At 46.1% G+C, this 27,158-nt stretch overlaps 1 protein-coding gene across 3 annotated transcripts in view; it reads right to left on the bottom strand.

The window, feature by feature from the left end:
* The window catches only part of EML6 (EMAP like 6), a 3,038,586-nt gene that overhangs the window by 2,039,021 nt on the left and 972,407 nt on the right, over positions 1 to 27,158 (bottom strand). For all 3 annotated transcript variants that reach the window (XM_069608236.1, XM_069608238.1, XM_069608237.1), the window contains exon 13: positions 6,454 to 6,572. In XM_069608236.1, coding sequence (XP_069464337.1) covers positions 6,454 to 6,572 — 119 coding nt within the window. The remainder of the gene's footprint in view (positions 1 to 6,453; positions 6,573 to 27,158) is intronic.

The raw sequence follows: 27,158 nt of genomic DNA, 5'->3' as shown, positions 1-27,158 counted from the left end.
TCGAAATAACCTTCAGTCTTTTCTCCCCTGAACATTTCCAACTTTGCCCCCGCCCCCACCCAAATCTCTACCCCCACCCCACCCACCCCCACTACTTAACTTGTGGCCGCTGACTCGCAGTGCCCCTGCAACGCCTGTTCCCTTTCACTTCGGTGATCGGAAACCAGCGCCACAGAGTCCTTTCCTTTCCCTTTTTTTCTTCTTCAGGATGGTTGCAGGGGACACCCCCGCTTACAATATAGTGAGCAAAGGTGCGGCGGACAACCCCGCAGCCCACCTTTTTTTCCCTTCTTTTTTTGGGGCTTATTTAGGATGGCTGCAGTGGACATCCGTGCAACCCCCGCTCGCAAAATAGTGAGCAAGAGTGCGGGGGACACACCCGCAGCCCTTAGCACCGCATGGGTGATTTGGTCAAACCTTTCAACCATTCAGAATTTTTGAACGGCTGAAAATCGGCCAAATCACCCGTTCGGTCTAATAAACGTGGTCATTTATGAGGATTCCGGGTAAAGTAGCTGTTGCCTGGGCAGTCTTAGCAACTCTCCCCTGTCAACCACTGGGGAATCTTCCCTGACCTCTTTGACTCGCAGTCTTCTCGCTCTTCCAGGTGAGGAATAAAAATGAAAGGTCCTGAGCCCCCTCCAAGCTGCTACACTGGGGCGAGTTTGTGGTCGTCTGATTGCAGCACCAAGGGATTTGGCTGCCACTTTGGAGGTCTGCAGCTTCTCTACGCTCTTGTTAGCCTTGCAGACAAATAAGTGTGTGCCGTCAAAGGGCTTGTAAAGAGGTCTTGACTGCACATCCGAAGCAAACCCAGACTTTAACCATGCAAATCTGCGTATCACTGTGCTAGCTGCAATTGCTCTGCTGATACTGTCCGCAGAGAATAGTTTGAAGGGACTCGCACATAGTTTCCTTCCCATCTTACACAATGTGAAAAAAAAAAGAAAAAAAAAAAAACATGTCTCTTTGTTCCCCTTCAGGAATATGATCAGCTGCCATCGTATACATTCCCATAGGGTAAACGAAAACGTAGCCAGTGCACATGTTGCATTTGCCGATTTAAGGGCCATACTCCCAGTACAGAAGAATTTCTTTGCCATGGCATCATAACGTTTGTCATCCCTGTCTGGGGGAGTCGTCGGGTAGGCAGTCTGTTTTGACGTAGAAGTCGCCGCCTGTACCACCAGGCTTCCTGGAGTGGGATGTTTGGAAAGAAAAACTGGATCACTAATAGAGGTCCTGTATTTACCAGACAACATTTAATTCACCACCGGAATTAACCCTGGCGTTTCCCAGTTGACACAGGTCCGCCTCTCTAAGGCCACATGAAAAGGTAGAATAGGGCCCTCGAGCTCCCTTGTCCAAAATATCCATCAGGTCACCCTGCTCGTAAGTCGGCGCAGGCCTGCTCCATTCCAAATATTCAATGACTAGCCATTATCTGTCTATATGACCCATATGCGTGTTCTGAGGGATCTGGCCTGCCATATTCAAGCTCAGGGGATGCATCTATCCCACTTGCTGTTTGCAGCGTCTCATACAGGTCCTTCATCCTTGACACTTCTGATATTAGACCCTCTGGAACGCCAAAAGGACATGCTTCATCCACTGATGGTTCATGCTCTGCTTCCCTAGATTTGTCGACATCCATCGACACCTTTGTCACTTTAGTCTATGATGTCGAAGTTTTTGGCACTGTCGACGGTTTCGACGACACTGGCGTTAAGATTTTGCCTGCAAGGGCGCCGACTCCTTCGATGCCAATGATGTCAGTGTTTTTGCCTTCTCAGTCGTAGGCTCCAGACTCGACAGAACCATAGAAGGTTCTCAAAGAGTTTTCTCATGGTCACCTGGGCTCGATTGCGCACAGGTTTTGTCCTTTGCCCTTTCTTGGTTGGGTTTTTCCTCAACAGGGGCATGTTCCCTACTCTTCTGCTTTGAGGGGGCAGGCTGCATTCTCAAAGACTTGGAGCATTTTTGGGCGGAATCTCTCTGATTCAGCCAGAGAACCTGATTTCATCGGGGAGGTTACCCATTCAGGGAAGGAACTCTAAGAAGACGGCAACCTGTGACCCCTTTTCTTCGCTTGTCGTGAAGACGACGATGAGTGGTGAGATCTACTCCTGGATCGAGAATGTCTTTTAGCTTTCTTCCGACGAGGAGAGTCGCCCCTTCACTCATCAGAGGATCGCTTTTTCCGACAGAATCGTCAAAGGGGATTTATGTGACCTACCTGCAGCTAATTTCCCTCTACATTCTTTCAGGGCTTTCACAGTCATCAAAAGGTAGGATCCACACTCTGATGTTTTATGCTCAAATCCCAAGCACCACAGATGCACCCAATGGGGGTCCGTAAGGGAAATTTTCACCCTGCAGTCATGGCATTTTTTAAACCCCATCTGGTGTCAGTGATGCTGATGAAGATGCCATTATTTCACAAAATATTAGGTTTCTAGAAGGACCCGCAGCACGCTGATCTTCCGAAGCGATAGCTCTCACGGAAAAAAGGAACTGAAGCCAATGCCCGCTTCGCGTGCTTTGTGTACCAAAGATGACGTCAACATAGAGACAGAGGCCCTCGAGAGACATCGAGTCGACTGATATCGACACGCAGTGCCCCCTGCTGGAAAAAGTTTCCCAAGCAGCTAAAGCTGAATACGGATATATCAAAAGATGAGGAATCCGTGGGAGGACACAATCCATTCGAAATATCGGTTATGCTTTTGAAAACAAATATATTCATCTGTTGATCTTCGGACAAGTACACTCCAAACTCTTGTGTCCAATGAGTCTGCATTTCATTTAATAGGTTTCAACATCTGGAATATGGTGGGAAATAATTAATATCTCACAAGTGCCCAACTTATTTTGACTTAACAACCAACACATTTTTGGCTAATGCACCAGGTGCTGGAGTATTTTACTCTCCACAGGGTTCATTTTATTTTGTAGGGAACCAAGTGTGCACATCTATGTATATATGGGATTTATAACGCGCAAACCTACCTGGACAGCAATAGAGCGCTGTACATGGGGATGCCACACACATCCTATTTGGCAATAAAATAACTCCAGTTCCGCTTGTAATACTGTGTTAAACGACAGGCAGCAAATTTGTCCATAAAGTGATACATTTGCATCACTCTCATGAAGTCACATCTATGTTTTTTGAACCATGACAAACAAGTAGAGGAAAAACATTCTGCGATGTTCTTCAGGAAGGTGATGGTTAAGTGAGTTATGATTGCACATTGGGTAGTTTTTAATGGATGTCATGACTGTCCCAGAAACGTACCAGTGACAAGTACACTGCTTAAAGTCACTCTTCAAGGCCCTGTTCTTGCAAGTTATTTTGCGCACTCTTTCTTTGGCCCCTATGTTTTTTAAACAGAGCAAGATAGATGTGGTATCGTGCCGGGTGGAAGTAAGGCCTTTTCAAGAATACCCTGCAGTGATCGGTTCAGCATCAGAGTGAGGCCAAGTTACATAAAGTCAACTAACCCACATTCAGGAATCTGTGAAAATTGTCAGGTTTCAAGCCAGAAACCAGAGGAAGGGCCGGTAAGGTAGGATGTGTGTTTGAAAACACAAGGCTAATACACAGATGGGAAACTATAAACAGCGGGGGTACACTCCACAAAGATTTCCTAGTGACTGTCACATCTTAAAGTAAGAGAGCGTAGCGTCAGTAGTCTATGTCACTCAGTACCCTTGTGCATAGCATTAAGGCATCATCTAAGTGTTACAGCCCAATTACTGAGCATAGTGCAGGCAGCAGAGCAGGGACCATAGCTTTGTCATCTTCACTCAGCTCTAAGAATACCCAGGAGTGAGAGGAAATACCATGTTCCCCTACTGTGACAACGTGCAAGTGGTATACAATTGTTGTGTTCCACTAGCTCAAGTCACAGTAAGGGGACAAACTAAAAACAAAAAGTGGTGAAAGGAAGGTTTTGTCATTACCTCTGGTATTTCTCTTGGCAACCTTCTGCAACGTTTTTGTATCCTGTCTGCCTACAAAATCACAAAACATAAATGGCAATGCTTAAAACAGTCTTGACGCTGCCACCAAAGGGAGGAACCCAGGCCAAACTACTAAGCTACTCCTCCTCTGCACAGAAACAACAAACAACCCCAGACATGGTTCAGCCCTGTTGGCCATCAACAGTGAAGTGCAGCTTGGTTCCCTATGATGCAGTGAGCATCGGGCACCAGGCAAATCACTCACTCAGGGAGACAAATCAAAACCAAAAAGTGACAGTTTTTACAGACTCATATACATGACATTGCTCTGAGCAACCTTTTGTTACATTGTCTTTTCTTCCATCTACACAGTAAAATAAAACTAACAGGCATGTGGTCATCAGGTTTGGTCCTGTAACCAAAATGGAGCAGTCCAGTCGAACCGCCAAATGGATACAGCAAAATGATTTGTGTTTTTTGGAAAAACGATTTCTATGGAAGCAATACACAACAGAATTACTGAAGTGAAATTCAGGAATCACAATGAAATAAGATATCCAATTCTACTTCTCGAATCAGAGATCACTTTTTTTCAGATATGTTGTGGAGAAGATGGATGATGCTTAATTTGCTATTTCAAGTTCAAAATTTTAAAGGACACCTCATAGTTTTAGGATGAGATGGCCAACTGCTTACACTTAATTCACAGAGCATAGTACTGATCTTTTATAAACGAGTTTAACAAATGACAAATTCCCTCTTCAACTACTCAATAGTCCTATATGTGGACATAATACCCATTGTCACTGGGAGCAGTTGTACCTTTCCTGGGTTTCTAATACCTAATGCAAACCATCCCCTGTTAAAGCAACAGCATTAGGGCTGGGGTAGAGTGGCCTTTCAAATCAGGCACTCAAGGTGGTGATACACCCTGTGGCCCTCAGGCATGTTTGTCATGCTTCCCCGATGGAAGTTATGGCATTCCTGGAGACTCCATTGAAAGTGCCTTCACGTTACACTACGTTCTCCTGTGAGCGGTCTAGTGTTTTTCAAGATGGCTGCCCGTTGTTTATACTGGAGGAATTGCTGGCGTTCGGATGTGTTGCACCTTCGGTCTTTTCACCGTCCTGCCAACGCTAGTAACTTTCACTCTCAGAGCTAACGCTCCATTGTTATCTTTTCTGTCTTTCTCTCCCGCGATCGTCCCTTCGATCGTTGCCTACTGTTCTGCCCTCTCGCCTCTTTGAGCGTACTTACTTCTGTTTTCTTTTTGTTCTTACCTTCGTTTCCTGTTCCGTTGCTTTCCGTGTTGTGTCCTCCTCGCATCAGGCACAGTCTGCAGCTCCGGCTTCTCTGCTCTCCATTACCTTGTCTCCCTCCGCTCTGCTGTTCCGTATTCCTTAACTGTTTTCTTTCCTTTCTCCATTGCATCTCCAAGCTACTCCGTCTCTCTCTCACACTCTCATCCTCCTCATGTGGACTACGTACCTTGAACGAAGCCATTCTTGTGAAACATCCGTAAGGATCCAATACATGGTTTTTTCAGCCAGGAGGCTTTTTCCCTGTTGGAGGAGGTCTCCCGGGGAGCCCCGCGGTTGGGGGTTTACCTCCCGACAGCGTGGCTTCCAGCAGAGACCGACCTTATTTACACGATAAGAAGAAAACCAAGGAAATACGCAGACGAAGAAAGTCAGCACCACAAGAAGACGACCTAGACGATAAAGGTGAGGAGGAAGGAAGGGAGGTTTATTGCAAATATGACAGCATTTCAATCCATTCCCTGGTCTCTGTAAGGTGTGTGTACCACAGTCTCCTCACCCTAAAGCAGAGGTCTTCAACTGGGGGGTTGGCCCCTCCTAGTGGGGCCCGAAGGATGTCCAGCAGGGGCGGGAACCCAGATGATTAGAAAACTGATTAAGATGACTATTATTCAAAAAAATTATCAAGGTGACTGCGTTTAATAGAAAATATATGCAGAAGAAAATCTGCTTATATTTTAAAGAGCCTGCCCCCCGCCCCCTAGACATCCTTTGGGTCCCCAAAAGGAAGGGGCGACACCTAGGTGGGGTGGGCCAGACACAATATTTTTACTGAAGGGGGTTGGGGTGTGTGTGCTTGGTACGAAAAGGTTTGAATACCACTGCTCTAAAGCCACTAGGCACAACAATGTCTTCATTCCAAGGGGAACCCTGACACTCACGCTGTATGAATATTTGGACCTGGGTGGGTAGCTTGGCATCTATGATGCAGCATATTTGTATTCCTGATGCTGCAGAAAAATAAGCAGACCTGTGCAGGGTAAGGTGATGTTTGCTATGAGTAAGAAAAGTGTTGAAGTTGAGAATAAAGCCCTGCTCGGACAATGGCCATGCAAACATAAGATAGCAAGACCCACCTAGTCCCCAGGAAGGATACTGCACATAATGGTGTGTGTCTCATATACATACTGTATACAATAAATAACAAAGAACAGGCATCTATAGTTACCCATGCACAAACTTTAGTTTTAAACTCTCCTCAGGTGCTTTCTCTCGTTTAAGTGAGGGCACTGGGTGGTTACTCTCTTTGCTTTGTTGCTTCAGTTGAGGTAGATCTTCTTTGTAAACCTAAAAGAAAGCACATTCACATGTGAAATAAGTTGATCATTTTCAATACACATCCATCCGAGCTCTCGCCCTACGTTAGACCAGCTATTTATTCTTTGAGATTGGGAGGCTCTTGAAAAATATGTCAGACTCTAATTTAGGAAACATGTGTTAGTCTATTTTGCATACATGTTATTGCATATAGAAACTGAAGAAGACCTATGGGCTGAACCCAATCCCGCTCCATCCATTTTTCTAAATTTCGAGCTAGCGAACAGAATATGTAGGCTTTCCAACCCCAAGGGCCGAGATGATGTTCTGCGCACCCCTCTCCAACCTGTACCAGCAAACACTAGCCAAGACTGCTGTGGTAGTCACATTGGCTACAGAGACCACGTAAGCACCTTTGTAGTTAAATATTGAGCCCAGGATTTCCAGGCTGGGCATGTGGCAATGAAAAGACCACCACCTGTTTGCCAGCTCGCCTGCCCTGCAATTGAATCTTTCCAGAATGCTGCAACTTAACAACCTGACTGCAGTTAAAAATGTGTGCTGAAACCAAACAGTGAGTAAGTCTGCATTTACTCAATCCTGTTTGACAAACACTGGGCTGCCTCAGCATTTTTTGGGCCCTGACTAACACGAATTACAAACATCCTACATGCACTTTTTCTAGTGAAGGAGATGTTAGATCGATGCACCACTTACTCGGGACTCAGATGCGACAATGGGTTATATCATAGCACTAATAATGTGTTGGAAGGGCTTCACCAGCCCGTAACAGACTGGGCCCCAGGTTATAGGCCCAGGTGAATTGAGGGCCTCAAGGCTGGGCCCTGGTGCTGTTACTGGGTCGCTGAAGCCCTTACAACACATTATTATTGCTATGAGCACTTTGAGGCAAACACTTGAGGTGCTAATAGCAATTGAGAAAAAAAAAACACATGTGCGGCTTTGTTCGCAGCAGCGGCCAGGGTGAGTCAAGAGTGCCATGGAACTGGAAGGCGGGGCTCTGCTGGGAGCCCCTCTTCCATTTCAATGGCTTCCCAGGAAGCCAAGCTGACTGAGCGGGCGGAGGAACTTGGCAGAGGATCCTATTTCAGGTTAGTTGGTTGTGGTGGGGGGTGTGTTGAGGGTGGGTTGCAGGGGAGGAGGTAAAACGGTAGCACCGGTGGAGGGTGGGTGCACACAGCACTCAGGTTGCTCCAAACCCAGGCTTGCATTGGTAGATCCAGCCTGGGTTTGGAGCAACATGACTGGCTCTGCACCAGCCCTGGGTGCGAATTCTGTGTATTATGTGACAAATCTGAGGATGCCGTCCCTTCTCCCCTAAGGGGAGACATTTCCCATTGTGCCAGGGCAGTGCATCCACAGAACAATAGTACCCCTGGGGGTGGTGCACCGATGGAGGATCACACCGGGGAGGAACACCCTTATTGGATTAGGGACGTACATGTTCAAAGAACACAGGATTCCCCCGCATTAGTGCACCTAAACTTTTCCCCAATGCTAAATGCTTCTTTCCCTTCTTTTGATAGGGCCAATGTCTAATATTGTCAAGTTAGTCAACCTAACATACTTGACAGGATTAAAACATCAAGGTATGCTGCATATAACTCTATATCAAGTATTGGGAAACTTAATCTACTTCACAAGACTGAAACATTACAGAATGGAAAGTATGACACATCTGACTTCTATTTTATGTACTGAGAAGATTAGGAGCAGTAGTCCAAGGATCCCTCTGGAGAAACAGAGTTAGTGCTCCAGCTTCTCAACCAATGTGATTTGCCCAAAGCAATTCCATTTTCCAACACAGGAGTTTAAATATACCACAGCTGAGATGCAAAGGGATACCTCTCCTCCAAGGTGGGAAGCCGCGAGCAGAGGAGAACCCGAAGGTGGTCCAGGAAGCAAAGACTGCTTGGGCTACTGCCAAGAAGAACATCCGGGCATCCATCGCACTGGCGAAGCATCCATAAAAGAGGAGGCGCCGCCAGGGAGAAGCAGACACATGCAGAGTCACTGCAGACCATGATGGAGCCCGAATGCTACTGGAGCCGTAAGAGATGCAGCTGCTGCTCGGGAAACGCTGGTCCTGCCAGGAAGAAGCAAACAGGTATGTGGGTTACCCGGAAATCCGGGTGAGCAAGAAGGTGAAGGCTTCCGTTGGAACAAAAGGGTCTAGGAGCCTGGGAACAAAGGACAAGTCTGGAACCCAGACTCATGTGAGAAACAGAAGCAAAGCCAATCATAATATTGAGGGAAAGTCCATGAGAGGATGAAGGCTTGAAGACACTTTGAATATTGCGAATATGAGACCCGCACCTAAATGAGAAGTTCATGAAGGGATAACTGGTTGGCTGGAGAGTGAACCAAGCCATCCTGAATACTGCGAGGCTGGGACCCGCACCCACAATAAGTAAAGAATATATACTGAAACGAATCCTATGCTTGGTAAAAGGAGTGTGTCAAGTTGGTGGGATAAACAGTAGAAATACAAGTAGCATATTCTTGTGAACTGCCTAGTGACCACTGAATACGAAAATTCAGACCTGATCGGACCCAGATGGAGAGAAACACTACACGAAGGAATCCAGGGGAAAGGATTACGACCCTAAGCTTGGAGTCCTCCAGTTTTGAACATTTCTTTATTTTTATTATTTTTGATTACCCGAGAGACTGGGAACTTTTCTGTTGATTGTATCTACAAAGAACACTTTACTTTGGGAAGAGATCATCCTTGCACAGTTGGTTCAAGTTATTGGTGTTAGGGACAGAGTTAGGCTTTTTGAGACACGACAGTGACAAACTTTATAGTTTTGGACATTCTGGCAATTTCCGTAGAAGCCGTCTTAGTTTTAGGGACAGGGATGCATTTTCCAACCCTTTTTTATATATTAAAAATGTCAGCTCAAAAACATGCCACCACTGTGTCCGAGCCTTACTTCTGCAAAGGCTCAAAATAAGCATACTCCCAAGACCCCTTCTGATCTTCTCATTGCTCTTCTTCTGTTCCATTCTTAGATTGTATCTGGAATACTGAGTTCACTTAATTTTTCTGAATCACAATCTTAAGAATCTTCAGTAATTCTTTTGAAATCAGCTTCTAATTTCTCAAAACGGCAGAAACGCCAAAAGCAACCAGAAGCACACAGTTACCAGACCGCATGAATTCAAACATTTAAAAGCTGGTTCGAGAAACAACGAGAAACTGGTTCCAAAACAATTCCAGAATGTTCTTAAGATTGTGATTGAGATCAATTAAGAGAACCTATGAAGAAGTAAAAACATCCATTTACAAATGAAAAAAATAATTCATGAAAGAAAAATAAACTGAGAAACAAAAAAAGGAACTCAAATACTATGTATTAAATCACAAGGTTTAAAGAAGTCTGCACCTTGTGTGATAACTTCAAATAAAATTGTACTTTAGAATTAGGACACATTTAAATATAATGGAGCATAAATAATGAGCAATAAACTGTGCCTCTCATGTCGAAGTTAGATTTGCAGTATGCTGAATATTCGCTCCTGGTTCCCCAACATTAGGTCCTGCTTACTGGGTGATGCCCAATACCCAGGTGCTGGTTTTAGCTCCTGCTCATAGAATTTTCATTTCAAACCTTGCTATGTAAGGAAAAATTCAACATATATTTATTTTAGATATAAATGTTGACTCCTCTTAAATTACTTGTTTTGTATAAATAAAATTACTTTTACCTCACAGATTTTTTGTGACATTATGAATAACTGCGTGCCAAGAGTCCCCTTGAAGTGCATATTATCTGTATGCTTTTGAGTGATGTGGATGTTCTCTGCCAGATATGGGTCGAGGTATTGTTCCCACCTTCCTTGATAACTCTTGATCCACTCCTTTCTGGAATCTAGCACCTGATTGATGGGAGAGATCATGTTCCTGGTAGATGTAACTGTGGATAATTTTCCCGAAACCTAAAAGGTGTTTGAACCCTACCACCTTGGTGCCTTATATGATGCTTAGTGCCTGCATAGGAAAAGTGAGAGTCTGGCCTACTCCTCATTATCTGACTTCCTGTACATTTCTGATAAATATAACCTCTCCAAGCATGTAAGTTCACCAGTTCAGTGGAAATGTCAGATTGTTATAATGAGGGTTTAAAGACTAGTGGAAGGTTGCCATGCACTCAGAATCATTTATGGTATCCCAGATATTAAGTGTTATGAATGAGATGGGTTTGAGTTCTTTAAAAAGTCAGGCAGGCTGGCATTTATGGGTCTCCGCTTCAGCTTGCTCCATGTGCACCCAAGGGCACTTGCTCTCTATTTCCTCCCATTATGTTAAGCCACATTTATTTATTTAGAAGTTTTAAGGAGAACTAAATTGCATGAAACCACTTTGGGGGGCAGTTAATAGGAACATATTCTTATCAGATTACAGTGCGAAAGCACATTATCAGACAGGAGTAAATTGGTACAGAATTCCAACACTAGAATACAGGAGTGGAGTAAAGGAGTGAATGAAACGGGCAATGGTCTGTAGAGGCTATAGATGCAGCCAAACCTAGAATGATTGAGGTGGAAGCTGTTAAAGGACAGTTCAGTTCAGGTTTCCACTGGAAATTTGTTACGGTATTCAGAAAGCTGTAAATGGCAGCAAAGCTTCAAGTGTTAAGAGTAATCTGTGGAAAGACATTTAAGTTTGGATTTCCACCAGGAGATGTTCTAATATTTGGATCCATAAGCAGCAAGGAAGTGACCCGCTGACAGTTTCTAAGGAAAGCTACAGGGCTTAGCAGATTCAAAGTGGCAGATCTCAAATTCCTGGTAGGCATGTGTCCCTTTATGCCAGGTGCGAGGTAATTGGCACAAATACTCCTGTGGGGGATGGAATCAGCCCTTAGGGTGATTCTTTGCTCCACAGGAAGTCATTTAAGAGTTTTTAAGGCTGGCATGATGGGATCTCAAGGTTTACGGGAGAAAATTAGTGACAACCGTTTTTTGTAGCAGATGGATACAATCCTTGTTAAGACCCACATAGATGGAGCTAAAATGATCAAGTCCAGAGGAGGACTAAAGATTGGATAACACCAGTATTCTGGGGGTAGTATTAGGAAGGGGAACAGTTTTTCTCAGGTGCAAGTGGGTGTTTTTTGCATTGCCAGATTGATTTGAGGGATGAAGTTTAGGTAATTGTTCATGTATTGATATCCTATCCCCTGAAGTCTTAGTGTCTTGTGAGGAAGTCAAATGGGGCACAGGTACCAGGGAAGACGATCTGCGAAGGAACCACTGGAGATGGAATAAGGTCTCCAGAGTCTTTCCAACCTTCTAGTGTGAGGAGACCCTATCAAGAGGACAGCTCAGACAGGAAGTCATATCAGGAGAAGAGGACCTAGGAATCCCAATTTCATCACAGAGCCAAGATTGTGTTTTTCCTTGGATGACGCTCCATTATCATCCCTATGCAGGGGCGTATAAATACCAAACCGTGGTCAGGAGGAACCCCAGAAGCTTATCCACACCCACTACCCAAACTCTGAAACTATCCCACAGGGGCAGTTAAAAGGGAATGCTATCCTTCCATACTTTTTATCAGTCCTTCCAGCAAAATAACTTTAACATGTTATCTTACAGACCTGTTCCCCCATCCCTCCACACCCCTCACCTCTTGCTTGCTCTCAGTCCTAACATCCATTACATCTTTTGAGGCCCCCCTCATAGGGGGTTCTTCTGGTCTGAGAAATCCAACATTAAACTTAGCGGCGGGTCCATTGAGCGAGAAAGGGGGTGGGGGGAATGCATGTCTCACCCCAGTTCAGGGGTCAGAGCAGTCTCTGAAGCACAGAACACATTTAACCAGACAGGGTGAGTCAAAGCAGCAAAAAAGGTACTTCCGACCTTCTCAGGGGTCCTGCAAGATACTGTTTCATAAGCGGGACCACAAGAGATTCCAGGGATCCTCTGAGGAACAGCAGAAGGGGGATCCTGAGAGGATTACAGTAGCATCTGACCCTAAGATGGAGGCTGGACCTTGTAATAGTGGTACCCCTTATGAAGAAGGGAACTCCAACAGATTGATGCAGGGGGAAACAAACAGTGGGAGCTGATAATTGAAAGTGGTAAAACACTTGTGAAGGTGATGGAACCAAAAGGTTAAGACAATCCAAGCGCAGGGACTCTAGGAAGGAACAGACCCATGAAGCAAAGCCCTTATACACCCATTAACAAAGTAGTCTCAGTAAAAAAGGAAGCAGAAGATCCAAGATGGTCACCAAGACGAGGTGACGTGGCAACCAGCGCTCCATATAGGATTTTGAGGTGGGAGTATTTTACGCATGCTTTTTGAAATTAGAGAGTAAATGCAATATCCAGAGAGTAAAAATTAGTTTTCTCCTCTTCAAGAGAGCAAAACGTATCCAACACATACTATCGAATTGTATATTTTAAAGCACAATATGCAGAGATGTGATGGAAGTCTTTCTTTAAAGTAACAGCTTTAAAGTTTTACTGCGTTTGTTCCAAGTAGATTTTTCTGAACAAACACAGTAAAACTTTAACACTGCCAGTTTCGGCGAAAGGCTTCCCTCGTCTCTCTGCCTAACAAAAGGCAAGTGCGCACATCCAGGGGTGCACAGAGTCCTAAACCTTGTGCCCTTTCTCTCTCCATGCACAGCCAAACCAATCTGGATGTATGTATTTACCTTACCAATGAGGAGACTTGAACCTGCAACCATGCCACTGGAAACCACATGCCCTAACCTAGGAGCTACTAGGCCATGCATAGCAAAAGCACAGGGCACAATGTAAATGATTCATGAAAATATCCTAGAAAACCGTGCACTAAACCTGCTGACACTAAATCATCACAGAAACCATTGTGCCCCTCACTACCGCTGTGCGCCCATGAAGGAAGCCCAGTACATGAAAGCAAATAAGCTGCAACGAGCATTGCTATACACTGCAATCGCTCGAACCATGGGTTTTGCCCATAATGGGACACACATTAATCCTTATTATGGGAAGGATGCCTTTGAAGGGCTATGACTAACAAATGAAACACAGTACCACCGATTTACACTTTTAGACTAGACACAGACAGAGGTAGTCGTCAAAGTATACCGGATTCTTTGAAGGACAGTGCAAAAGTGGTCTTCACTTTTCATCACAAATGAATCGCATTTACAGAAAGCATTACACTTGAATACAATACACTGCCAGTGGTAACGATCATTATAGAGGAGGTAATTACAGTAGCTAAGCGAAGAAGTCATTCATGCAAAACCCATCAACTTGTTATTGGGCAAGTCTGTGCGCTGTTACTGCACTGCGATTTGTAATTCTACAGACTTTTTCGTATTAGGAAGAGGGGCAGACCGTGGGGTGAAACCCGACGAGGCAGGGGATTGGAGGAACTGAGGAGTCAAGTGGTGCCAGGCAGAGGGAGGCAAAGGCGTTGCGGCCGCGAAAGTCAGCGCGGCCGAACAGAGGAGCATGCAACCCAGACTTGTGAGGAATGGTGAACCGTGGCTGTGAGGTCGGCCTGCACCAGGATTTGGAGAGTGAGGAACGTCGGGCGCACATCGGCAGCGGATTATACAGCAGAGAAAGGCGGAGTGCACCCTGTAGGAAGAGCTGCAGAGGAAGGTCTGCTTTCACCCAGTACCATCTGAGCACAGGCTGGTGCGGAGAGGAAGGGGCGGGGCCTGAGGGTGCTGTGCCCGACAGAAGGAAGGCGAGCCCAGAGGCGTTTTACTCCAACGCAGGACACCACCCCTTCACCGATGCCTATGAAATAGGCTACTCAATGACTGGGGAAAAAGGTTGGAAGCAGCAGTTAGGGGGTGAAGAAGCCCCCATACTCCTGACCACAATTATTTGCAAATGAGGCCCACGGTCTGACCTAAAAGGAAATTGCAGGAAGGCAGGGGGTGGGCACAGGGGTACAAATGACAACCAAAGCGAAAGGCAGAGAGACAAAAGCGGCTCCCATAATGTGAGGCACACCAGGCACACTCCCCACATTGTGGCCCGCCCTAGAACCAAGAGACCTGGGAAGGAGCATCCAGGTCTGCCCGTCGCATAGTAAGGACCCAGCTACAGGAGAGCTATCAGCACCGATGACAAGACAAGAGTTTCATGGAGAGATGCTGTCCCCTCCAGAAGACCCGGACTAAAACATTCCAAGAACAATTTCAGCTACTATGTTCTGACCTCAGCTCAGCACTCAGGAGGTCGACAAAGAGGTCACAGTAAATAGGGGCCCATAGAAAGCCTCAACGTGGCAACATGGAACCTCAAGTTATAGGTGGAGGATATGGAAAACAGGTCACGGAGAATCAGCATTAGAATAAAACTACTGCCAGAGCCGGTGCAGAATAGAGATTTAAAGGAGGAGACTCAGAGGATCTTTTCGGACCAGCTGGCAGGAGTAGACCCAGGAGCAGTCGAGTTGGATCGAGTTCACAGGGCTGGCTGTCAAAACAACGGCCTAAATGTCAGGTCCAGGGATGTCCTGTCGGCATTTGCAAGATATGGCAAAAAAGAAGAGGTCTTGAGGGTGGCCAGGCTGCAGGAGCCGGTGAAATACAAGGACTCCCAGATTTCACTATACCAAGACCTTGCGAACAGCACACTATTTAAGTGTCATCAAATGGGCCCTATTGTCAAGGAGCTGAATAAAAGAGGAATCAGGTACAAGTGGACCTATCCCTTTGGGCTGGTGTTTGAGTGGGAAGGAGTGCAAAAGCGAATAACCTCCCCACAGGAGGCAGCAGACATATTACACCTGGACGTGGGAAGCGACCAGCTGGGAGAGGGGCCCTCCCCACCAGAGAACAGATGAAGGCCTAGACCGTGGGAGTGGCCGACGGCGGGAGAGAGGCGCAGAAGGAGCGAGACACTAAGAGGCCCACGCTAGAAAGGGGGAGAGGAGGTCAAAGGCAGAGGGGGGAATGATCGATAGCGGAGGCGGGGACAAGCCTATAAGCACCAATAATAAAGGGGGTGGTGGACAAACAGGTTGGTTTAGGGGCACTGGGGCAAAAGGAGCACAACATGTTGAACCAGTAAGGGCGGATAGGTCCGTAGGGGGGTTCATCCCCAAGTTGGGGCCGGGGATGGGGGGGGCTGCAGCTGAAAGGAGTCAGGAGAGGCTGAAAAGTCAGACGGAGGATCTAGGAGGGACAGCAATCGCACAACAAAGGGGCACGTCTCAGAGGAGACATCGGGCATGGACCATTGAGAGGGGAGGAGACAGGGGCCTGGGCTATGGAAGAGGGACAAAAGGGAGGCTACCGTAAGCAGGACCCGAACACTCACAAATTCAAATGGCTAACCCATAATGTGAGAGGGCTTAACACACCTCTCAAAAGAAAGAAGTTGCAAGGTGTACTAGGGAAGCAGGGCCAGATGTTTGGCACTGCAGGAAACCCATCTCCTAAGAAAGGACCAAGAGTGACTCCAAGGTGCTTTTCACAGATATTCTGTGCCGACGAAAACAGGGGGAGTCACACTAGCTATTAAAACCAGCATGGACTTTAGAGTCTCAGAGATCAAACGGGATAAGGGTGGGAGATATATACTAGTAAGAGTTGAATATAAAGGAATGACATATACCATGGCATAAGTATACGCTCCCAATACAGGTCAGGGACTATTTATGAGGGGTCTCATGGAAGTATGGAGGACTTCGCAAAGGGTCACATAATTCTGATGGGAGGTCTTAATATGGCAAGGCACAAGACGCGGGGCAGATTTGAGAATGCAGGACTAAGGGATGAGTGGAGGGCACTGAAGGGGGAAAAGGAGGGATACACATCTATCCAGGGTTCATGGGTCTCAATCGAGAATTGATTATATATGGGTGTCAGCGAACGGAATGGGGAGAGTGGAAGATGTGGAGGTAGGCCCCCTGGGGATAGCTGACCGCAAGATAGTGTCAATGAAAATGAATCTCTGCAGGGACGAACATTTGGCGCATGGCAGATGGCGATGGAAAATCCCTGGGGAGTAACTCTGGGATCGAGTGATCTGGGAAGACCTGGGGGAGAAAATTAAGGTATTTATTTTAGCTTAATAAAAGGTCAGACACAAGGGAGAGCACTCGGTGGGATGCATTCAAAGCAACTATGAGGGGGGAATTCATAGCAGCAAAGGAGCAAAGGGTGAAACAGATTGAGCCTTAGAGACCCAATTAGAGAGAGAAGTGGAGGATGCAAGGAAAAGGGTGGCCGAAGTCCCCACCAGAAAGGCACTTGGGGCATACAGGCAGGCAGAGAACAAAGAAAGTGGGGGTGGCACTGTGATGCTGGAAATGCATTGGAGGGACAGGGCCTCCCTGTCCTTGTCCTGTAGTCCTTTTTCATTTGTGTTCTGTATTGTTTTCTGCCCAGGAGTCCATGTGGGACTCCTGGCAGGCAGCGCAGCTCTTTCTGTTTTTGGTTTGGTGTACAGACCCATGGGATACCCTTATGGCACCCATGGGTGGGGTACAACCCTGTGCCCCTAGTGTATGTTTTTGGGCACCTGTGTGTGGCCCACAGAGCAGGGTATGGGCTGGTGGCAGCTCCATGCTGAAACTGACAGGTGCTCCGATTATCCTCCATTTTGGGATACCCAGGCCCTGCCATTGGAATCAGTTGATTCCTGATAGGAAACAAGATGGCCCTGGTGGCCTCTTGCTTTCTATTGCCCGTTACCTTGTTTTCCCAAAGTCCTGGGAAGCCCTGACTCTGTCCCTTCCCCCTGACTGGCTTTTGGGTGGAAGTTCCATATATGGTGTTGTTGTGAAGTCCAGGCCAGACTGGCTGAAGCCTTCCCAGTGACTGTATGTTGTGGGTAACCCTGTGGTTGGGACCTGGGTGAATGTAGTGTGTGACCAATATGCACTTCTTGTTGTGGATGCTTGGTTTCTGGTGTTTGACCCAAGGACTGAGACAGCCCTGCCCGAAACTGGTATGAATGCAGTGTGTAGTGTTAAATGGCTAGTTACAACACATTCCTTGTTGTGAGTGTCTTGAGAGGGAGGAGAATGGCCTGAATGCAATCAATGCCTGATTGGCTGACTGACTGCTGAATTCCCTTCTGAGTGATTGGTTGCCTGAGTGTGACCCAGCCGAATGAATGGGAGATCAACTAGTATATTTGGGGGCCTCTCACTGCTAGAAATTGTTCAGAAGCTGAAGTTAAAACTGACTCTTCATCTCAAAGCCGAGCCTGAAGAAGGTGGTTGACTGCGGTCTCCCTTTGCCGAAACCCGGAAGCTGTCGAGACTGATCCAAGAGAGGACCTGGTTAGGTGCCCTCTTCCCGTGCTCAGAGGGACATTCGAGCACTGCTAACCTTCGTCGCAGCGCCCTGGAAGTCAGACCCTTGAAAGGCTGCCGACCGGAGACTGGGACCGCTGAGGAGAACGAAGACCAGCACCGGACATTCCATCCACCGGCGTCGACCCAGGGTTCGCATGTTTGCTATAACCGCTGGAGGCCCGTCAAATCCGTGTTGCCCAGAAGAAGGGACCGATTGACGCTGTGCCGCCGACGACCGGAGCCGAACGCTCCTTTGCCTAAGACTTTTGATTCACGGCCACGCTCGTCCGCTCCGCTGCCCACCTTATCCCGCCGGAGAAGGCCAGGCCGTCGACGCGCCGAGGAGCATCCGCTGGTGGGTTTGCCCAGGTGGGGGAGCTCCACACAGAACTGTGTCCAGTGGTAGGGGCCAGTATTCTGCTAATTGTTCTAACCAACTGCTTTCCTCCTATGTCTATTGTTGGTTACTTTTATTAAACCGATTTGTGTGACATTTAACCAGAGTACAGTTGATGCACTTTAATGGAATTGAATAATAATTGTGGTACCACTTAGAACTGTATATATTTGCCATTGTACATTTACTGAGCACAAAGTGAGTCATTGTGATTGTGTACATTACCTTGAACTTAATTATGTAAAGACTGTGTTTTAACTAATACAGTGTGTGGACATTCCTGTGTGGGGGCTTGGGGGCTACACTGTACTTAAGAACCAGCCTGCATCACCACCTGAGAAGCTAGGCCGTGATTGCTCGACCAGCGGTACCCTATAGAGAATCTTGGTTGGGGTCCTCTGTGCCTCTCCTCTGCCAGATAGAGAGCAGGAGTACAGACACCCCCCTCCAGTCTGTACAGGCACGATTATTCATCAGACAGAAATACTACGCAAAAGCCAATAAGTCTGATGCACTGTTGGCACGCCTACTGCAGGGAGCAAGGGGTCAAAATACAATTATAGCAAGGATGAACAGAGTAAGCGTCAAACTCGCACGGAGGCGATACAGGAACACTTGGCCAGGTACTACGACTCCCTATACTCATCCCAAAACCCACTGAGCAAGCAACAGATAGACTTCCTAGGAAAGATACAGCTCCCAAGGATGGACCCCGGCACAAAATAAGTACTAGGTCGGGAGGAGGAGGTGAGGAAAACAATTGCAAAACTCCCCTTGAATAAGGCCCCGGGACCAGGCAGCAATGCAGCTGTCTTTTTATAAAACATGCGCGCAAATCCTGGTCCCCCATTTGACAACTATTTAACACCTTTTGGACAACTGGACGCATCGCATCCTCCATGTAGAAAGCCAAGATCACCCTTATACTTAAATTTAACAAGGAACCCTCAGACTGTACCTCATATAGGCCTGTAGCGCTCATGAATGTAGATGCCCACATGCAGAGCTCAAGGTTTCAGTTGAGGCATCAATGCCACAGCAAAGCTATCCTGCATTTTCCCTCTCTCTCTCTCCAGTAACCTTATCCACCCCTTTCTCTTTCGGAACCACCAAAGCATCTGGAGACAAAGCAAATGACAGCAAAGCTTGGTATCAATCCCAGCAATGTAATGTAACATATAAAAGAAGCAACACACCTATCCATTCTAGTACTATATCATGTCTGTGTCAAATAAGATGGAGCTGGAAGAAGGCCATATAAAATTGCCTTATCATAGAGCAAGAACAAATATTATTTTGAGGTCTGTGTCTATTATTGCCTGGCTTAGTAAACATAGAATAACTACATAGCTATTGTCCCCCAAGGATTAGATGACGTTGTGTGTACTCTTTATACAGGTTGACAGAAGGAAATACCATAAGTTATCTTTATTTTATTCAGGTACTCTTAGACTGTGGTTCTGTCTTTTAGCCTTAGGCGTTGTAACAAATCCTCAGTTGTCCCTTCTCCCCTAGGGGTAGCCCCTTCCCATGAGGCCAGAGAGGCGAGGTTGCCACCAGATAGTCCCTCTGTGGTGACTCAGCATGAGGACCTCATGGGGAGGGATCCAACCTATGGGACTAAGGATGACTTCTCGGGGAGAACACAATATTGTCGTAATACATCCCAACCTCCCTCACCATCATTCCCTGGACACAATATACAGGTCCCCCACAGGTCGATATACTTGTGTAAAGTAGACAGTCTAAACCGTGTGAGGATCATTGTGACGAGTAAGAGTCCAGCAAATCCAATAGAGAGTGATAATTATACTGGGACGAAGTCATGAAGAGCATTCCGTGGAACCAAGGTGAGCATGCCAGTCTATATGGACAATGTAAGAGTATAAAGATTAAGGAAGGACAACAGAAGAGATAGAAGAAGCAGCAGCCAATCTGTGAGAGTTGCAGAGAAATGCGGAAAGTGCAAAGGAGAAGCTGGCGAGGCTGACTGAGAGCCGAGAGCAGTCTGCTCCGGGTATTGCAGGAATACCGGGACTCCTTTTCCCAAAGGCGCTGGCGAAGTCCGGCAGAGAAAGGGAAGCTGCGGGATGACAGTGTGGCGAGCAGAGTAACGCTTACACCATCCAGAAAGAAACAGAGCTTGAGAACCGGCAAGGACAGGAAACAGGAGGTGGGGACGCCACATGACAAAGGAAGAGCGGAAGAGGCCCCTGGCAACAACCGGCAAGCACCCAACACTGAAGGTAACCGGCGATGCTCAAGGAATGGCAGGGGCAAGCTAACACGGGAGGCGACAACAGGAGTACGGGTATAATGAATCAAAATACATGGTTCCTTCATCACAGTTCCAGGCAGAAGAATATCCCAAGTCCATGGAGAAGAGAAGCAAGAGTCTGGGCCCCAAACAGAAATAGTACAAATCAAGAAGCTAAACACAGTACTTGGCAGGAGAGTATACTAAGTCTGTGCAGACAAGAAACCAGGGTCTGGTTCCCGAATAAAAATAGTGAAAATCAGGAAGCTACTCATCCCCTACAACACAATGCTTGGTAGGTGAGTATACCAAGTCTGTTCAAAAGGGAAAACAGGTTCTGGGACCCAAATCAAGATACATTAATAGCGCCTGGTATTTGGAACATTGTGAGAAGAGCCAAGAGAAGGGAGTCATTCTCTTGGCATTGTGAAGAGCCTAAGAGAAGAGCAGGGGAAGGGAGACATACCCCCCGGTGTTTAATGAACATTGTCAAAGAAGGCAAGAGAAGGGAGTAATTTTCTTGGCATTGTGAAGAGCATGGGAAATGCCGGGGGAAGGGAGACATTCCCCCTGGTGTTGATGAACATTGTGAAAGGCCAAGAGAAGGGAGTCATTCTCTTGGCACCGTGAAGAACCTGAGGAAAGCCAGGAAAAGGGAATCGTCCGGGACTGGTGGTTGTGAATATTGTGTGAGAAAACCAGGGAACTGAGTCATCCCCTTGGCATTGGGAGAGACACAAGAGAAAGCGGGGGAGGAGGTCATGCCCCCTAATATTGTGAATTGTATGATAAAAGCCAGGAAAAAAGTTATTCATTCTGGTGCTGTGAAAAGTACTAAGAAACCTGAGAAAGGCCAGGGGATGAGGAAGCCACCCCTCCCCCTAACCTTGTGAAGATCCACGACTTTCTTTTCCGATATACGTTAGAGGAACGCCAAGACAAAAAAGCTTTTGAGATTTTTGGGATTTTACCTTTTTGGAAGAGCTTTTCCTTTTCGTCACTTGAAAGTGGACTTTTGTTTATCATCCAGAACAACTAAGCCAGTCTCCTGGACGAAGAAGAATGAAGAAAGGCAGCGGATCACCAAGTTACAAGTTGGAGTCTTTATTTAAAAAGGGGAGCTTCCCAGAGCCATACACAACACTGACTCTTCGTTCGCTCGCCAACTCCAACCGTCGCCGTGGTCACGCAGCTCTCGTCTCTCCAAACATGGACATAGTGCGCGCTGACTGCCGCGAGGAACCAAGTGATTCCTTACACATCTTTTCCCCATAACAAAACAAGTAAAACATCACTTATAGAGAACATTTAAAAGGTACTCTAACTAATGAAAATAACAATTCATATAGTGGAAAATGTCTCACATCAAAAGGAATTAAAATTAACTCAATATTCTATATTAACAAAATTTGATACGACCTGTCTCTTTGTCTTAGGTTAACAATATTTCAATTTTCATAGTCTCTCAAGTTTCATAGTCTCTCATCCACACCGGCTTTGATCTAGACCTATGTGAACATTCTTCATTAACTCTTTTGCTTAGTCTTGTGCCTGTATCCATTTCTCCTCCATGGTCTATTTTTTTCCATCTACCACTTCTCCTCCTTTACCTTCCTTTTTTGTCTTATTATTCCCACTGACAATACTTTCTTTCACTTGCTCATCCACTCTACTCACATTCACATCACCCACTCTTGCCAATCTACCTTTAGACCAAACTTCTCCTCCTTCCAGAATGACAACATTACTCTTTACAGCACATATTTTCTTTGGTCCCAGGAACTTACTCTCTACACATTTGTTTACCAGTCTAGGATTTTTAACATACACCATCTCTCCAATCTTCCATTCTTGATCCTTCACCCTCATTCTGTCATCAAACACTTTCTTATTCCTTTCTTGACTCAACGTAATAAGTTTCATAATGCTATCCCGATCAACGTTTACCACTTTGGCCATTCCAAGCCATCCTGGACAAAGTCTTGTCCCAGGTTCTCTACCTTTCATGGATACAAATGGAGATACACCAGTTACAGAGTGTGGCGTAGTGACATAATTCCACGTTAACATCTTTAACATCTCCCTCCATGGTTGTCCCGATTTCATGGCCATCTGCAGACCCCCTTTTATGTACCTGTTGACCCTTTCAACAAGACCATTCGCCTTGGGATTATACAATGCAGTCCTCGTGTGTTTTATGCTATAGCTTGCCAGAAATTTTTTCATGGCCACAGATACAAATTGTACCCCATTGTCAGACACAATTTCAACCGGTACTCCTTCTTTAAGGAAAACTCTCTCCAAGAAATAATCAACTCTTTAGCCGTGACCTCTTTCACCGCTTCCCATTCAAACCAAGTCAACTAGAACAAATAGAAACTTCAAACCATCTCCCAGACCTGCTATTGGACCCATAATGTCCACCGCCAACTTTCTCCAAGGTTGGTCTGGTATTACATTAGGTATTAGTGGGGCTTCTCTTACCACTCTGCACTTATCACTAGTTTGGCAAATCATGCATTCCTTGACAGACCTTTCGGCACACCTATCAATTCCCGGCCACCAATAATTTTGTCTCAACTTCCTTTTCATTGCAGCTTCTCCAGGATGTCCCTGATGAGCCAGCCTAACCAACACCGACCTAAGAGATTTTGGAGGAATAATGCACTTTCCTCTTCTTAATCTGTCACCACACAAATTTATTTCATCTCTTATCTCCCACCATGTATTGAATTTACTGTCCAATTCTCCTTTAGCTGGCCATCCTCTCACTGTCCATACCTTTACTAGTTTTAGGTCCTCATCTGTGCTTTCTTCACGTGTCCACTCTTCTTTACAAATGGCACCCTGTATTTCAGCCAATACAGATTCTTGCTCTTCCTCCCCACCCTCTGCAATATTTGTATTCACTGGTAGTCAATCTGCCACCACATTTCTCTTTCCCGGCAAATAACTTACCTCAAAATTAAAAGTTTGGAGTCCCAAACCCCACCTACTAATCCTTGGGGAACCCAACGCCCATCTTCCACTTTCGAAAAGTTGAACCATGGGCTTGTGGTCGGACCTGACTACAAACCTTCTTCCCCACAAAAAAAACTTGAAGTGGTTTACTGCCCAATACATGGCCAAGGATTCTCTCTCTATAACTGAATATTTGCACTCTGCACCTCTCAGCGTCCTAGACGCAAACGCAATAACTCTCTCCGTGTTGTCTTTGTCATACTGTACCAATGTTGCTCCCAGCCCAAGCATGCTCTCATCCACTACCAAAACAATCTTGTCTTTGGGATCGAATCTACCTATGGATGGCGCTTCACACACTGCTTGTTTGATACTCAAAAGCCTCCTCACATTCTGCTATCCACTCAAATTTCGCACCCTTCTTGAGCAAATTTCTAATAGGAATGGACACTTTGGCAAAATCTTTCACGAACTTGTGATACTATTCAGCCAATCCTAAAAATGATTTAACTTGTTCTTTGTTCTCTGGCACCGGTGCCACCTTCACTGCCTCCACCAAATTTCTCTTGGGCCTTACCCCTTTTTCATCTATCTCATGTCCCAGATATTCTACCTTGTGCACTGCAATCTTACACTTGCTCCTTTTTACTGTCAATCCCGCCTCCCCCAATCTCTTCAACACCTGTCTCAACACTTCATGTTCTTCCGGGGAACTCGCATATATTAGCACATCATCTTGTAACACGATAATGTTCTTTATTCCGCTCAACACAGTCTCCATCACCCTTTGGAATACGCTTGCCGCTGAAGCGAGTCCAAACGGCATCCTGCAGTACTTAAAAGTTCCAAACACAGTGATGAATGCCGTTAAATGTTGACAATCTTTCTTCAGTGGAACTTGATGGTATGCCCGAGAAAGATTGATGACTGAAAATACCTTGGCATTGTTCAACACAGATAACTTGTCACCAATTATAGGTAGGGGATGCCTATCTATCAAAATATTTCTGTTCAAGTCCCGCAGGTCTACACACAGTCTGCCACTACCACCGGCGACAGCCATTCAGAACTCTCACTTCTTTCAATTATTCCTCTTTGAAGTAGGGATTCCACTTCCACTTTTAGCTTTTCATTTAATTCATGAGGTACAGGCCTCACCTTGTGCACTTTTGGACTGGCTTCTGCCTTTAGTCGAATTTGGTGCTCAAATCCCTTTAACACTCCCAATTCATCTTGAAATACCTCGGGATACTCTTTCTCCCACTTATCCTTCACTTCTGCCACGTCAATAGGTCTTTCCGCATTTGCTTGAATTCTGATTCCCAACTTCCATTGTTCACCCCATCCCAGGAGGGATGAGCCCTCTTGAGTGAGGTAAATCTCAGATTCACAGCTTCTCGCCTTGTACTTTATGGAAGCCTGGAACATCCCTACAACTTCAATTCTCACATTCCCATATGCATAGGGTTTAATATTGTGTTCCTTCAACTGCCTTACATCTCCTTACATGCAACTCAAAAATGTTGCTTTTGACATCAAGGTCCACGGTGAACAACTGTCTACCTTCATTGTTACTACTCTCCCATTGATCATGAACATATCTGTTGGTGCTCCACCTTTGTTAGATACTTCCGATACTTCCAGTACATGCTTTGCCTGGCTACTCATGCCCGTTGCATGATCTTCTTCTTGTTCCTGCATTCTTCCTCCTACCTCAATGTTTTGCACCACTCCAGATTTGCGGCAAACTCTCGCGAAATGACCCTTTTTCTTGCATTTTAAGCAGGAGATGTTCCTGGCTGGACAGAACATGCTTGTTGAAATGTGGCGGTTACTCCCACACTTGTAGCACCTTATCTCCTTGTTCGGGACCCCCTTACGGAATCCTCTCACCGCGGCTACTTCTCCTTCCGATTTTTCTCCCTTCATAGTAGTCATGTACTTATGTGTCTGTTCCATGCTTCTTGCCGTATCTATAGCTACCTCTAGTGATGCATCCTTGGACAACAGCCTCTCTTGTATCTTTACATTATTTGTGCACTGAACCAATTGGTCCCTTATTAGAGAATCGGTGAGTAGACCAAACTCGCATGTATGGCTAAGAGACCTCAAAGCTGCAATAAAGTTTTCCACTGGTTCCTGCGGATCTTGTATTCTTTGGAAAAACTTGTGTCTCTCAAAGGTTATATTTTTCTTAGCCTCAAAATGCGCTTCTAGCTTTCTTTCTGCCATGGAATATTGATCCACCTCTCCTTGACCCTGCTGGGAAGGATCAGGCAAACCATCATACACACTCCTGCCTTCCGTTCCTAAATTGTGTAGTAAAATCGCTTCTTTTCTTGCTGATGCGAATTTATCCCCTCCTATAGCGATGAGATAAGTGTCAAATAACTTCTTCCACCTATCCCATCTTATTGGTGGAGCCCCAGGTTCTGCCAGAAACGGTGGCGGCGGTGACATGCTTGCTGCAGCCATTTTTTGTTTTTTTTGTTTATTATGCTGGTGTTATTTTCACACCCAATAGCACCTGTGCACTGTCACTGTTCACCCCAATGTTCCTCTTAGTCGTGGCGAGACTTCCCTTAGTATTGTATCTCCTCCACTTTCTATTTGTGTCACAGATGGTTACTTAATGTAGCCCATTCCTCTGTTCCAATATTTCTTCTACTATCTCCTCAGAGATCTCCTCTGGAAGCTTCCCTCCGTGGTTGCGCTTCGCCCCACCCACCCCCTGCTCCTCACCTTTTTCAGAGGGATAAGAAACAGGGTGGGCGGCATCAACCTGGATCAGCTGTATTTTCACCGCCGTTTAGAGGCGGAGGGAACGTCCCTCTGCAGAGCCGCCGAGACCGCCTGCCTGCAGCGCCACACCTCCAGGCCGCCGAGGAGACAGTCCCTGTGCGGCCCCACACCTCTCCTTACGTCGTTACGTGGATCCCCAACGCCTTCTCCCTGCAGCGCCACTCCTTCCGGCCGCTGTGGAGATAGTCTCTCTCTGCAGCCGCTCGCACTACGCGACTCGCCTTGTCCACCGATTGTACCCGCCCCTAGAATCGCGGGCAGGCCTGGGCATCTCACTGATGGCTCCGTGACAAGCTCCCCTTCGTCCGATCCTCGTCGCCAATTGAAGAAAGGCAGCGGATCACCAAGTTACAAGTTGGAGTCTTTATTTAAAAAGGGGAGCTTCCCAGAGCCATACACAGCACTGACTCTTCGTTCGCTCGCCAACTCCAACCGTCGCCGTGGTCACGCGGCTCTCGCTCCAAACATGGACATAGAGCGCGCGTGACTGCAGCGAGGAACCAAGTGATTCCTTACAAAGAACACCACTGTATTTAGTTGTGATTTAGAATGTAAGGGAAGGAAATAGATTCTGACACACAATGGTAGACTACTTGTTTTTGACAGACATTCTGACAGAATCCTTAGTATTTAGTGGAGGCAGAGAAACACCTCTTCGTAATGGGGACAGGTAGGGTTTCCCTTTTATTTTGGAACAATAAAAGTTTATGACCAAAAACATGACATGTGTGTCATTCTCCTACTTCTACAGCTTGCTCCACGCACCATATGCTGCATTAAAGGCAGCAATAGAATTTAGAATTTAGAATAAAGAATCTTGTTGCAAAGACCCTCCAATTTATACTCTGGAACCTACGCTCTGATATATAAACTTCCCCTGAACTGCAACCATTTGTTTCCCAG

The sequence above is a fragment of the Ambystoma mexicanum genome, chromosome 4q (assembly GCF_040938575.1).
Source record: "Ambystoma mexicanum isolate Mex_15411 chromosome 4q, UKY_AmexF1_1, whole genome shotgun sequence".
Classification (NCBI taxonomy): domain Eukaryota; kingdom Metazoa; phylum Chordata; class Amphibia; order Caudata; family Ambystomatidae; genus Ambystoma; species Ambystoma mexicanum.
This window is presented reverse-complemented; position numbering and strand designations above follow the sequence as displayed.